Source organism: Mesoplodon densirostris, chromosome 10 (genome assembly GCF_025265405.1).
Source record: "Mesoplodon densirostris isolate mMesDen1 chromosome 10, mMesDen1 primary haplotype, whole genome shotgun sequence".
NCBI classification, from domain to species: Eukaryota; Metazoa; Chordata; class Mammalia; order Artiodactyla; family Ziphiidae; genus Mesoplodon; species Mesoplodon densirostris.
This window is the reverse complement of record NC_082670.1, coordinates 90,627,251-90,641,494: the sequence shown is the minus strand read 5'-3', so window position 1 is coordinate 90,641,494 and position 14,244 is coordinate 90,627,251. Positions and strand designations below refer to the sequence as shown.

Genomic DNA, 14,244 nt, shown 5'->3' with positions numbered 1-14,244 from the left:
AAAGTTACAAACGTGCTGATGTAAAATGTAATTTGTAAATAACAGATGGCACGTATTTACAAGGAATGGGAGGCACTGCTGAGAGTGAAGTCATCTGGAACCAAAAGAATGGAAGATGTGTCAAAACTGTCCAGGTCCCCAGTCACCATGAAACTAACTAGCATGCTGCCAAACTAGCGACCTAGCGCCAGTCCCCCTGACCTTCTGAGTGCCCAGCTTGGGCTGGGGTCTGTGGCGTGCTGACCACAAGGAGACTTCAACCCCTTGGGCAGATCGGGGCATAGATAGCAGGCAAGGCAGAGAGGGAGGCAGTGTATGCCCTGGCTCCTGTTAGCTCACAGGGCCATTGATTTCGTCTGTTGAAGGACAATAAATGGGATTGTATGCAACTGAGCCATAAGTGCCTGGTTTTATCACTCGCCTTCACACTGACATCTTCGAACGACATCTTTACTGTAACTCCAGCCTAGCAGTCAAGTACAGCACCGCGTTATCCAGGGCTAGGCAATTGTCACATCTGTTCTAAAGGAAGTGTTGACTCAACCCAGCCCAGGAAACCACCACCAAGAGTAAAAGGTCTCCAGAGATTGGATGGAACTTTTTAAGTTATTTACACAAGCAGTTGGTCTGGAACTTGAGTCACAGTTGATCCTTGCTTTCTTACAAGGGAAATTCTTTTATTTATTCATATTCTCTCCCCCTCCCTCCCCCTCTCTCTCCCTCTCTCTTCCTCCCTCTTCCTCTCCCTCTGTCTCTCTCTCTTTCTCTCTCTCTCTCTCTCTCTCTCTCTCTCTCTCTCACACACACACACACACACACACAGAATATCTACTTGAATCTTATTATTCTATAGCTGCTAAAGGATCTACTTGTATCTTCAAACAGGATATCTTAAGGGACCTTGCTCCAATCATGATGGAGAAACTGTTATAAAAATAAGAGAAGTCTGTCCTCACTCCTTAGTTGTGTTGGGACACATCTCTGAGGTTCAGGCAGTGGAATCTGAGATGAAAGAAATGAATCTGGTTTTTATGATTTTGATGCATGGAACAGGTAAAAATGGCTATCAAGTCAGCATGTATAGGACACAAAGTGGACATAGGTCCCTGGTGCAGTTCCCAAAGGGGATCCCATCAGTCATTACAAATTTTTTACTGGCCAGCAGTGAATATGACGATAAGCATCTTTGACTCACATGGTAGATGCCTAGAGGGGTGGGATAGGGAGGGTGGGAGGGAGACGCAAGAGGGCGGAGATATGGGGATATATGTATATGTATAGCTGATGTACTTTGTTATAAAGCAGAAACTAACACACCATTGTAAAGCAATCATACTCCAATAAAGATGTTTTTTTTAAAAAAAGGGATTTGTATCATAATGTCATATACATAGTCTTGTACACTAAGTGTCTCTTTCTCTTCTTTTTTTGTGACGATTTAAAATCTAGATTACAGTGATTTCAATATCATGGGAATCAGAAAAGCAAATGCCCTTTAGCGATTGATTTCACAGCACTTTATAAGTTCTAATAAATTAGGTTTTAAAATTCTGGCTGAGACCTTAGTTAATTTTTCGGAAGGTGCGGAAGTGTTAGTACTTTGCCCCAACTTTGTTCTCATACTCATGATGAGGCCAGGGAATTATTATGGAATAATTCATAACAATTCATATCAAGATGAATAATTCTTTAAAAAAATATTTTTTAAAAGATTTATTTATTTATTTGGCTGCGCCAGGTCTTAGTTGCAACATGCCTAACTCTTAGTTGCAGCACGCAGGATCTATCTAGTTCCCTGACCAGGGATCGAACCCGCATCCCCTGCGTTGGGAGCGCGGAGTCTTATCCACTGCGCCATGAGGGAAGTCCCCCAAGATGAATATATTCTTTGCGTTAGGGTTGTCTCTCCATCCCAAATATTTGAAGTTATTTTACCTGTTTGCATTCATTTTGAGGGTGAAATTTGGAGGCCAGTTTATACATCTTCATCATCTGTTCTCTCTTCAGTAGTTTGACTAAAATTTCCCTTGTGTTCATACAAGTTCCTAAACCTTTTCTGCCCTGTGCTTCTACCTTTAATTATCTTTTTTGGTGTGGCTTTGTCTGAAATGCTGTGAAAGGGCTGGAGTTTGTTACATGATTATGTAATTTGATTTCCCCCATGTTGGGTCTGAAAAAGATGTTACACACATAAATGACTTTTTTTCCTTCAACCCAGCAGAAAACTTGCAAGGATTCCAGTAGCTAATTTTGAAATGTATAGAGCCAGCTCAGTAAACATTTGTTGCAAACTTAAATTTGAGTTCTCTACTTTATTTTGCTGAAGTGTGTTTGTGAGAACTTGCTCATATAAGAATAGGTTTGTGTGTATGTACAGTTTTTTAAAGGACACTTACTAGTATGTCTTTTGCTTAAATGAGGAGCTCACTGTATAGATTCTCTGAGACTTGAGTACTTGAAAGTTGAGTCCCTGTTCTCCAAGTATTTGGTGAAACGTGGTAAATTATTTCAACAAAGATTTGTGACTCTGCGGAGTTGCCGCTACTCTGATCTCCTTTGCTTGCTCTGTTTTGGTCTTGAACGCACCTAACTTTTCTCCTCTTCCCCACCGTATCTTTCTCCGCATGATCTTTTCATTGTCACCTACAGACCTTCTGTCTGCCTTTCCAACCAGCAGCCAGACCCTTCTTGGCTGATCAGTCTATGACTCTGGGAGCTCTGAAGGTAGCACTTAAAATATATAACAGTTCCCTTTCCTACATTAAAAAGCCATAAAACCTTCATGGAAAATAGCTAAGAGGACGTATACAGTAGGAGGAGAGGCTCTTTGCTCCTGCAGGCACCTTGCAACGGGACTATTTTTCTTATATGATATAAATGAAATCTTCACTCTGCCCACTTTTACACCTACGCATGTACTGAGCGTCTCCAAGGAGACAAGGAAACCCGGAGTCCAGTGATGGTGGTGAATCCTCCTTGGAGACAGCAGGCTGGAGTCTCAGGCAACTCTCCCAGGCGTCTTGGCTTCCAGATGCCCCTCTCAGACAGCCTCTCTTCTCAAGGCTCTTGCAGGCAGGCTTTCTCGAACATGCCTCTCCCTTCCCAGATGAAATAGCCTGTCCATTGCATCTGAAGGGCTGGTCGTGGTGAGTTCAGTAGACAGAAGGCTACTGAAGGGACAAGAAGGGTGGGTGCAGTAGGGAGGTGAGATCGGAGGGGTCCATCTTTCCCAAGATCTTTTCTTGGTCACCCGTTTCTTTATCTGTGCGTATGTTTCATTTCCTCCCTCTGGACCTCTTAGGCACAAAGCCACCACGCAACCTTACATAGCGTCTTAAAAATATTCTTTGTGACAATGGTACAGTCATGAGCTCGGTTTAGTTAGATTGTCCTTTGAGGAGAAGTACTCCTCTTGCTGATTCAACGTTTTTAGGCATCTTTTCACGAACAGTAGCCCCCTTGACCACTCGCATTGCCCTTCCCCTGAGGTTGCTGCACGGGAAACCCCGTACCATCTTGCCTTTCCCCACTGCACCGTGTCACTCTAATTTTTCCTAGAACTATAAACACTGTTTTCTTATGTAAATGACGTCTGTTCCTCTTTGAGGAACACACTACCATCATTAGCCCATTTTTCACACTTTCTAAGATTATAGTGTCAGATCTTTTTGATACGTTGACCACGTCTCTGTGTGAATCTTCTTTCAGGCACAAATAATGAGTTATCATGTAGCAATGATTATGGATGTGATCCCCAGTAAATCTTGTTTTGTCTCTAAACTCCAGGCGCATCATTTAATGAGGCTTCTCAACATCTTGTCCATATGTACGTTTTTGGTTCTCAGCTGAATTGATTCAAATAATCTAACTTCTCATGTGATTTTCTAGCACAGTGTCTGCAGATTTCAGTTTTCTGTTGCCAATCCTGCTGTCCTCTTTGGAAAGGTGGGGCTAGCTGGTATTCCTATGAAGTCCTTTGTCACTGAATGACTGCATGAGGATTTATTGATGACATACTTTTTTATTTGAGCTTTCAAAAAAGATTGGTCAGTTACTGGTCAGTGTTCTGTCTTTGGAGGAGTCTCCTTTTCTCCTTTGGTTTTATCTCCAGTCGACAGCACCTCCCCAGTTTCTAGCTTTAAATAAAAATCAGCCCATGGTGTAAGCTCAGAAGGACCCATTTGTGTTTGACACAGTCAGTTTTATTCACAAGCATGTAAAGTACCCTTTGAGTGGACTTAGAGGTCAGACTGGCCAAGATTTTTTCTCACGTAGTCCATCAAGGTCACCCTGTTTTGATCTTCCTTCACAAATAACTTTACCCACAGTGTGGCCCACCACTTAGCTTTTCCTCTTTATTTGGACTCAAATGCGGTGAAAGTGTTCCTTTCAACTCGAGTTGCCTAGCTCCCATGAGAAGAATTGGAGGAGCATGAAGGTACCTTTGAAAGGAGCCCTTCATTGTCTCCGAAGTTTCTGGCTTTGCCCGGGTCCTTCCTGGCCTCTCTCTGCCCTCCTTCCTCAAAGCCCCAATCATTCATACTCTACATTTCATGTCAGGTTTACGGTAGGAATCAAGTGTCTGCTCAGATGGACTGCTATGCCTGAGGAGCTGTGGATGAAATTGGCTAACTCTAAGAAAATGTAAACACATTCTGGAAAGTTTTCCAACTTAGACTGGTGGGAAGTTTGGTTTGCTGTTCACTTGCCCGGAAATGGAAAAGTCAAGATCTCATCCTCATGTGTCCTTCCTAGAATACTTTTTTGTGAAGGAGGCCCTGAACCTGTGTAGTAACACAAATGTTTTCCTTCCATTTTTCCTTCCAGGCACTTCAAGTGGCAAGACAGCTTCTTCTCCAGCAGCAGCAGCAGCAGCAAGTTAGTGGATTAAAGTCTCCCAAGAGGAATGACAAACAGCCAGCCCTTCAGGTAATAGGTCTTTTTTTTTCTTTTTTCTTCTTTTTTTTTCCTTTAAGTTGATGATACACTTTGGGACAGCTGATAAGCCATTCAGAAGTGGATCGTGTTGAGAATTGCAAATCCCGTAAGGAAATCTTCTGCAAAAAAGTTCATTTTTTTGTTTAACACTAGAACATGACACTTGGGGGGAAAATGTCTGTTCAACCAACATTTCTGTTGTTGGGAGTAAGCAAATCTAATGAGACAATTTAATCGGAGGCTGAGGAGTTGTTGGCATGGGTTGCTTATTAGGCAGTGTGGCTTACCAATGAGGAAAAGTCCATAGTACTCACATATGTCACTCATTCTCTTGTGATCTGTCTGGAAATGGGACACACACACACACACACACACACGTTACTTTAGTGCAGTGGTTTTCAGCCAGAGTGCTTTTACCCCTCAAAGGACAGTGGGCAGTGTCTGGAGACATTTTCGGTTCTCACAACTTTGTGGGAACGGGTGCTACTGGCATCTAGTAGAGGGAGACCGGGGGAGGCTGCTAACATCCTACAATGCACAGGAAAGTATCCCACAAGAGAGAATTATTCAACCCCAAATGTCAATACTGTCAGGAACGTATTGGGATTAAGGAAGATACAGTATTTTTCATACACCTAGTAATGAATGTAATACCTACTCCATTATTCACTGGCTGTTTTCCAAATATTTCTGAATCATTAATAAAGATCGGCAAGCATTTTTTATGTAAAGATACTCCAAAAGACTGTTTTAGCAGCTTCTCATTTCAGGCACATTGAGGGCAGGCGTTAGCGGAGTGGAAGGAGTGAGTTCATAAAAATCTCCTTTGGATCTTTGACTTGGAGTAGAAAATTGTCACAGACATTTTAAAGAAACTTGACATGGAGTATCCCATGCTCCCATCCAGGAGAGGGAGGGCACTTGCAGGTACCAAGTGGCTCCACTACTTTCATAGCTAAGAGTGGGCATCCCCCCAGATGGGAAGCAAAGATGAGTTTCCCACGCTGGGCATTCTGGAGAGGAGTTTGTAAATGGGAGCTGGTGGGTGTAACTTGATGCCGATTAAGATGATCACAAGGTCGACCCAAATTCTAGCTTGGGTTGACTCTTCTCAGATCAGAGAGAACCAGTATACCAGCACCCAAATTATCCTACAAAGATCAAACTGACCTTGGGCCACACGTTCTGGTGCTTCTACGTCTGCTTGGAAATTGTCACCGTCTAGAGGAAGTTCAGCATGATAGTAGCACTTTACTGGCAGAGTTGAATGACAATGTGCATTGTTTACTAACACTTCCAAAAGCAGTTTATTTGGTCAGCCACCATCAACCCATATGCCTTTTCATGTGTGTGAATGCTGGGGACATTTTTAATGAGGTCCAGTGCCACTGAGGTCCCATGTCAGGTGCTATAAGCAGTGCTTTGTTGTGCAGATGTCTTAAGAACAGCTCTGGAGGATGAAATATGACTGTGTTGACCTTTCAGCTGTGAGCTTATTTGTCAGGATTCAAATAAGTTGAAAGGATCAAACTGAACAGTTTCCGTAGTCAGACTGGGAATTGTGCTTCAGAGGTCAGCAGCGGAGGCCACATTGCAGATTCCAGAACATAGCCAATTGTTGGTACATATTAAAGTACTGGGGCATCTCCTGCAGACAGAGACACAATTAAAATTCTAATTTATTAATGTATACAGGGAGCTAGCCCAGCCTGTCATTCAGTGATTCAAATGACTGTCCATTCTTTTTGCCTCCCCCTTGGAGTTCGCACAGCCTTAAAAATACTATGAGTCCTCTTGAATTTATCAGACCTCGAATGCATTGGAAAAATAACAATATATTATTGGGGGCCAGAATCTCACACATTGTAGCGCTTTGGTTAGAATTTTCAAAAAGGACACACATACATGGTCTAATGAACTGCTCTTCAGTACTGAATATCATTTGTAATCTTTTAGACTAGACTTATTTTCTAGATGCTTTTTAAAAAACATAGAGCAGGCTTCCCTGGTGGCATAGTGGTTGAGAGTCCGCCTGCCAATGCAGGGGACATGGGTTCGAGCCCTGGTCTGGGAGGATCCCACATGCCGCGGAGCATCTGGGCCCGTGAGCCACAACTACTGAGCCTGCACGTCTGGAGCCTGTGCTCCGCAACAAGAGGGGCCAAAATAGAGGCCCACGCACCGCGATAAAGAGTGGCCCCCGCTTGCCACAACTAGAGAAAGCCCTCGCACAGAAACGAAGACCCAACACAGCCAAAAATATAAATAAATAAATAAATAAACAAACAAATAAATAAATAAATAAATAGAAATATAGTAAGCCCATTACATGTTAACACGGATAGCATATTTAAAAAAAAAAACTTTAAAAAACATAGGGCATTTTTAGGTAACTTCTTTTCCAAGATGAGTGAAGTTCCTTTAGGGCTAACTATATCAGGTCAAGTTTTAGGGGATTTCCTTTGGAGGGCTCTTCTTCTTGCCTGTTATAAGGCTTTTAGCCCCCAGGAGAGTATGATACAGAGGACTTTGTTTTTCTTGGCAAAGGACAGCATCAAAACCAGCCTAACACATTCTGCTGAGCACTTCAGTCTGTATGGAAAGTGTGGGACGAGGGGGCCATCTTGGATGCTGGTTTTGCTAAAGAAGATGTTTTGAGTCCTCTCCTGCCCCCTCAGTGGGAGAGTTGACAAGCAAAGAATTTAGACCAGTCTTAAGAGTTGATTCTGGGGTTGGGGGGAGGGGAGAGTTGGTTGACCTGTGTGTGTGTGTGTGTACATACGTGTGTACACACATGCTAGTGCATCATAGACTGTTGTCTCCTCAGCTGCCTGGTAGGATCATGCAAATTCACTAAGTTTTATTGGGTTGGCTGGCCTTCCATAGAGAGGAAAAATTACTAACCTAGGCCACATGGCATATCACCTTGTTATAAAAATACTTAGGTAGACTTGGTGATTCATGGAAGGAATAACCTTCACATTTAGATCTATCTCGTCAAGCCATGTCCTTGCTGGGGCATCTCAGCCAGAGCAGCTCTGACATGAAAGGGAAATCCTACAGCAAATCTTAACAGTGTTCATCTCTGATCTCCTTACCCTTCCTTCTACACCGAGAGACCTATTTTAGCAAATTTCAGATCTTCCGCATAGAGGAAGGCTTGACAGGGAAGAAGGATTTGATCTGCTGATAGCTTGAAGAAAAAAAAAAAAAAGAAAAGAAACCCAAATCCCCAAATATACTGTGACTCATATTTTAAGCAAATCTCACACTTCCCTGCTTTATGTTTGGCAGTGCTCTCCAGTTTCAGAGGCTGATGATACAAACAAAAGAAAATGGAAAGTTAGAGGAGGCTATAAGTGGTTACTCGACAGAGATCATAAAATGTAGTCAAACATCACCAATTTGGACTAATTTCAGCGAAATGAGAGTAAATAAGTGAGACATGACGCTCTTTGCAGATACACATACTGAACTAAATCCGAACTGGTCGCGTTCTTGGGTGACATTGTAGTTTATGGTGAAGGCATGAATTGGGTACAGATATTGCTTCTGAAGTTCTTGAAAAATATTCTACTTAGTAACCTAAATAGCTCCTTATTTGGTCTATTAATTTGCTTTGCAAATTTTTTTATGAATGGTACAAGTGAAAATTGGAAATTGGACCTGTCATAAATTCAGCCTCAGAAGGATCTGAATTTATTAAATGCAACTCAGTGAACGTTTCTAGAACAGCCACAACTTGCAGGGCATCAAGCTGCTGTTCAGAGATGTAAAAATGTCTAGGAGACAGACCCTGCCTGCAGGATGCTTGAGCTGTGAAAGAATTAACCAGGTTTTGCCACAGAAAGAAAATTATATGTGAGTAAAAATAGTAGGCTTCCTTTTATAAATATTTATATACTTCTGAAGATTGCTAAAACAAGTGAAATGAATGCTTAACAGTGCAGGTGCGCTCATAACCTCGAAAATCTGTAACTTTCCTGGCTGAAGATTAATTTGTGAGCAATTTTATTGATCACATTTTGGAACTTTGACCACCGTTTCTGGGTAGTAATTCATTTGGGTTCTTTAAGCATTTTAGTTGTTGGCACAAGGACATAAACTGGAAGGAAATCAAATGACACATTTTCTCCTAAGAAAGTAAAAGTACATGTGTATTCTGGCAGCATTCAAGTTAAGAAAGAAAGTAAACCTTGTGTGTTGCTTACCGAGGAGAGCTGACCACCATTTCAGGTTGTGTATAAAGAATTTGAACTTGAAAGCAGTCATCTGATACTTTTCCCTCCTGTCCCATCCCCTCCTCCCAAGGTTATCTCATGTGCAAGCCCCTCACACAGGGGGCCGTTTCACTGGAAGGAGGGCTGGTGGAATTCACTGGAAGGGTCTGCCTTTTCATCCGGTTGGAAGCTCAGGATGGTAATGAGGACTCCTGCTTTAAGTGGAGGCAGTTAAAATGCGAGATTCAGCAGGTGTTTTTTTCAGCATTTTTGTTTGCAGTTATATAAAACATGCTTTAGGCAGCATTTTGCTTGGCATTAATGCCACATATAATCTTAGTACCTCATAGCATTTCCACGTTATTCACTGAGGAATAAATTGGTAAGAGGAAACCTTTAAAGGAAACTACGATTTTATGTGGTAGAGAGTGAAATGGAATGGTTTGGAAATACTGACCCTTAAAAGATATCCCTATGCACTGTGAATTAGCAAAGTGCATCATAGTTCAGGAGAGGGAGGCAGATTTTTTTTTTTTAATGTTTGCAGTTAACATTATCTAGAATTTGCATCCCTGGCATGAGATTGATATGAAGTGTTGAAATTTTGGTACCTTTTAAGATTTCGTTGTTATCACACAAGTTTGGAGAATCCCCAAACCCTAAAAAATAAGTCTGGATAAGAAACAATAAAATAGAAATGATGCTTTAAAATGGTTACTAAGCCATTCCAATTATGCGCACCATTAAAAATATGATAGAAACAGGATCCCCTCCTAGAAAAGTGCACATGCACACAGAATTTTGCGTCAAGGGTTTCATGAAGCTCAAGAAGTCCATCTGTTTGCCCAGGTTCAATACTGTTGCTGGAAAAAAAAATTTTTTTCCAAAATAATGTGTTTTGTCCTTGCCACCAGAATCTTCATGTGAGTTGTGATATGATGAGTTCCCTCCTTTTTGCTGTTTCAACTTCAGCTGTATATAAGGTGATCCTGTATCTGCCCAGGACAGCCTTAGTCTATGCCTGTTGACTGAGTGTATTTATTAATAACTCTCACTCTTAAAAGTATCCCAGTTTGGACATTTAATTATATGGTCACTTTCCTTACCCGCATCTAAACATTAAAATGCAAATGTGATGCTACTATTTGAAGTGTAAGCATGTGTTTGTCACCATGTGCATATGTCCCTATCTGCAAAGATAGTTAAGGTTTATGGACCAGCCGCATGGCTACTCTGTGGTGTAGAACTATCATGAACCACTCTATGGATGAGGAAAAGTGAAACTTCCGAGAGGTTAAGTGACTTGCTACAGAGCACACAGGCAGTGACAACGCCAGGCTGGAAAGCCGGGTGTTTTAAGACCACCAAAAACCAGTATGTTATCAGGAAGTTAATTATTGCTTCTCATTCAATGTGTATTTACTCAGCATCTACTGAGTGCCATGTTTTCCATCAATAAGCAAATTATTGTATTTTTCATAGTGTAAGCAAAACTAAAGCCCAACCAACAAAACCAATTTCCACTGTAAATATCTGGATTTCAATTAAGAGGACTAAGATCTGCATAATTATCCTAATTGTCGCTGTGTGTGTGTGTGTGTGTGTATGTATGTATCACAGCAGTGAACAAGAGCAAAGAAAACGTTATTTCTTATTCTCTAGCCTGAAATGCTCCTGTGAGCTTCCATGTGTTGGAACATGGAAATAGTATGTTCTAATCATTGTTGGGGCTAGGAGGTTGGGAGGAACAGGGGGAAAAAAAACATACTTGACTGGTCAAAAATGTGTAAATTGCTGACAAAATGACACGTGTAATTAAGAGTGCTCCTACCATTTTACCTTGTGGTTTACACCTCCAGTGTTGGAAAAGAGAGCAACTCCCACCTTGCTAATTACCATTATCACTGAAATGCTAGGGTTGGAGTCATTAGTTCCATGTGCATTTAATTAGAGGAAGGCTGAAATTGGATTTAACTTATTACTTTTTCATGGATCACTTTCTTGTCATCACTTCAAATTGGATTGCAGCCCCAGGTAACTAATTATGAGAGCCACAGGATCAAGAGTGAAAAAAAAGGTAATTAGGAATAACACTGTCGGACCCTTGCTGGTCGTCCACTTGTGCTTCGGGAAAAGGGAAAAAAAAAAAACCAGTCCAAGCTGTATTTGGTAGTATTACAGATTAGGGAGTTAGAAGTATGTATGGTTGCTGAGCATCATGGAAGTCTGTCACCACCCAGAGTGGTTTCTCTGATAGACAACTGAGTTGAAGATGTCAAGTCGACATGGTTCCACAATCAGATCCCTTATACCTTGATTAAACTTGTAAAAGCAACAGATTGCTTGTAGGTATGAGGCATCTCAACAACTGTGTAGTCTGAGGCCTCACATACATGATTACAACAAAGCTGTCAAGATGCCTCTGAGCCAAAGTATGGAATATTTTAAGTACAGGGAGTTAGAATTTAATGAACGTATTAATGTTCCAGAAACATCATTCATATCTGACAGGAAGACATATCAGTCAGCGCAACAGTAAGGTTTAGGGTTTATATATCAGGAATTTTTGTCAAAGTTTCCAGCCGACCATTTACTTTGCTTCTGGTTTGTTCCCCACCCCGCCCCAATGTTGTGGATAGGCTTGCTGACGTTCTGTTTCTCCTTCCGCCCCCGTCGAAAATACTTTAAAACAAATGATATTGTTTCCATGTGCAGAGCAGAATTCAGAACTGCAAGCAATCAATTTTATTGACATCGTCTGAAAAAAATGTTGATGACAGTTGGAGGATGTGAAAGGATTGGATTTTTGAAGTTGCCAGTACTAAGTGTGGCAAAAAAAAAAAAAAAAAAAAAAAAGAAAGAAAGAAAAAGAAAAAAAAAGAAATGTAATCTTATTAAAAAAAAAGAAAGCCTGTGAGTTAGACTCTCCTAAGAAGGGCTTCTTCTTTGGTAGACGGTGATAGCATGATGAGAAGTCTTGCTATCAAGCCTGTTGATTGCCTTGACCGGGGAAAAAAGCTTCCCAGAGAAGTGAATCACCAAGCAAAGATGGCTAGAGTTTTCTTAAGTTGTTTAAAATTTGTTTTAATGTTCTGTTAATGTAAGCAAATAATTGTGATTCAGTCTTGGGTGACTTTCAAACCTGGGTAAGTGAGGCTTGCTCATTATTTTCCAAGGAGTCTGGGGAAGTGTAGACCGTGATGTGCCCACCCAACAGAGGCCAGACCATGAATATTCCCGAAGTGAGAAAATACTTTTCCTGGAATTATGAGTCCTTTTCCTGTGTGAACCTTCTAAGCAAAATCTCAAGACCCAAAATAGTAATCATCAAGCCTAATGCAGAAAATTAAAGGTTTTTTTTGTGGAACATCTTAAGTTGATTTAGAATTTTTGTACACAATATTCGTCTGTGGTTGAAAGGGGCCATGCCGAGGTCAAGTGATGTAGTGTTTTCCATTTTTCCATATGAGCCTCACAGTGTGTGATAAAAGCAAACTCCTTTATTTTGTAAGTCTGCAGGAATTTCTGATGAAGTGCAGAGGTCACGTTCCCTGTCAATTTGAGTAGCCAGCATTTTTTAACTACTGTTTTTTTCTTCCTTTTTTGTGTGCCTTTTCTTCCCTCCCCCCACCTCACCAGAAACCATGGCACTTTTCTGACACATGCACAGTGAAGTCCTCCAATCTGAAACTCATTAGCACACAGCATTGGACCCTGTCCAGTGGTTAGAAAATTTCCTGAAGCCTAGAATAACAGCATTTGGTGCAAGCACCAAGGACCAGAAGTGACAATGGGGGTAGTCGAGCTCGCCTGGCACCCTGCCCAGTCGGGAAAGCCAGCTGACCATGCAACCCAGTGAGACAGAGGTCGTGCACATGGGATGAGCTAGAAAAGTTGGGTCCTTAGAGAAGCATGCTTCTGAAATCACAGGGCAGTATCTATTTTCCCTACACTTATTATTTGAGTCGGGTTGGAGGTATTTATCAGCATTAGCTGCAGGAACATGAAAGCAAGCAATTAGAGAAATTGGATGAAAACCAATTGCTACAAGGTAATATTTTTGACTTCTGTCACTATTGGGTATTGCAGAACGTATGGATTTCATTCATTCATTCATCCAAACTTTGTTCATTGAACCTCACTATAATCCAGGTAACAGGACCTAGACGGAACCCTTGCCCTGACATTAGAAAAAGTACACAATTCACCGTGGTTCAGGATAATTTAGGCCAGGTTTTCAAACAGGAAACTGAGTCCCAGAAATATAACAGTAATAATATTAAAAAGCAAACACTTACATTGTACTTTCTAGGAACCAGCTACTGTACAATAACCGGATGAGGGTAAATTCTATTATTATTCCCGTTTTGCAGATGAAGAAAGTGGGGCATAGAGAAATCAACTTGCTCAGGGCCAAACCATTGACAAGTGGCAGAGCTGGGATTCCAGCCCCAACAGTCCAGCTCAGGAATCTGTGCTCTTATCCATTACATTCTGCCTCTTCTCCCTGAGCTGCCACCTGGGCCTCACAAACAGAGACAGAGAATGGAATGGAATCAGAGTTGCTGATGCCGAATGCTTGTCACTAACCACTAGACCACACCGTCTCCTAATTTGGACATATGTACGGGCATATTTGAAAAATAGTGCTTGCGCTTGAAATATGCACTTTCTAAAGGGAAATGACGCTTGGGAAAGAGAAGAAAGACGGGTATTACTCAAAGCTTGCAGACAACTCTGCAAGTAATTGTCTAAAGGCAGCCGCTGAAATTGAGAAGCAGTTTGGAAAATGTACAGTTTGGGAAATTTGTGTACCGATGTAATTACGGTAGTTGTGAGTTGATGTCATGCCTAGTAACTGTTTTTGTATTGCTTGGGCCTTTGTTACTGAGCTGTGATATCATGAGCAAACTATTATAAACATAGCATGGATATAGCATGCTTGTGTAACAAAAGATCGGGAACTTTTATTAAGTTTGTTTTCCTTGTCATATTGTAAAAATTTATTATGTGTACTGTGTATATTAGAAACAGATTTGGGTAATTCTGTCTAAATGAAGTCATCCCAGCTATTTCCAGACTGTCT

The 14,244-nt window shown here is 41.3% G+C and overlaps 1 protein-coding gene across 5 annotated transcripts in view; it reads left to right on the top strand.

Annotated features, from left to right (window-relative positions):
• FOXP1 (forkhead box P1) overlaps positions 1-14,244 on the top strand; it is a 602,050-nt gene that overhangs the window by 448,231 nt on the left and 139,575 nt on the right. For all 5 annotated transcript variants that reach the window (XM_060111624.1, XM_060111623.1, XM_060111622.1 and 2 more), the window contains one exon: positions 4,828-4,929. In XM_060111624.1, coding sequence (XP_059967607.1) covers positions 4,828-4,929 — 102 coding nt within the window. The remainder of the gene's footprint in view (positions 1-4,827; positions 4,930-14,244) is intronic.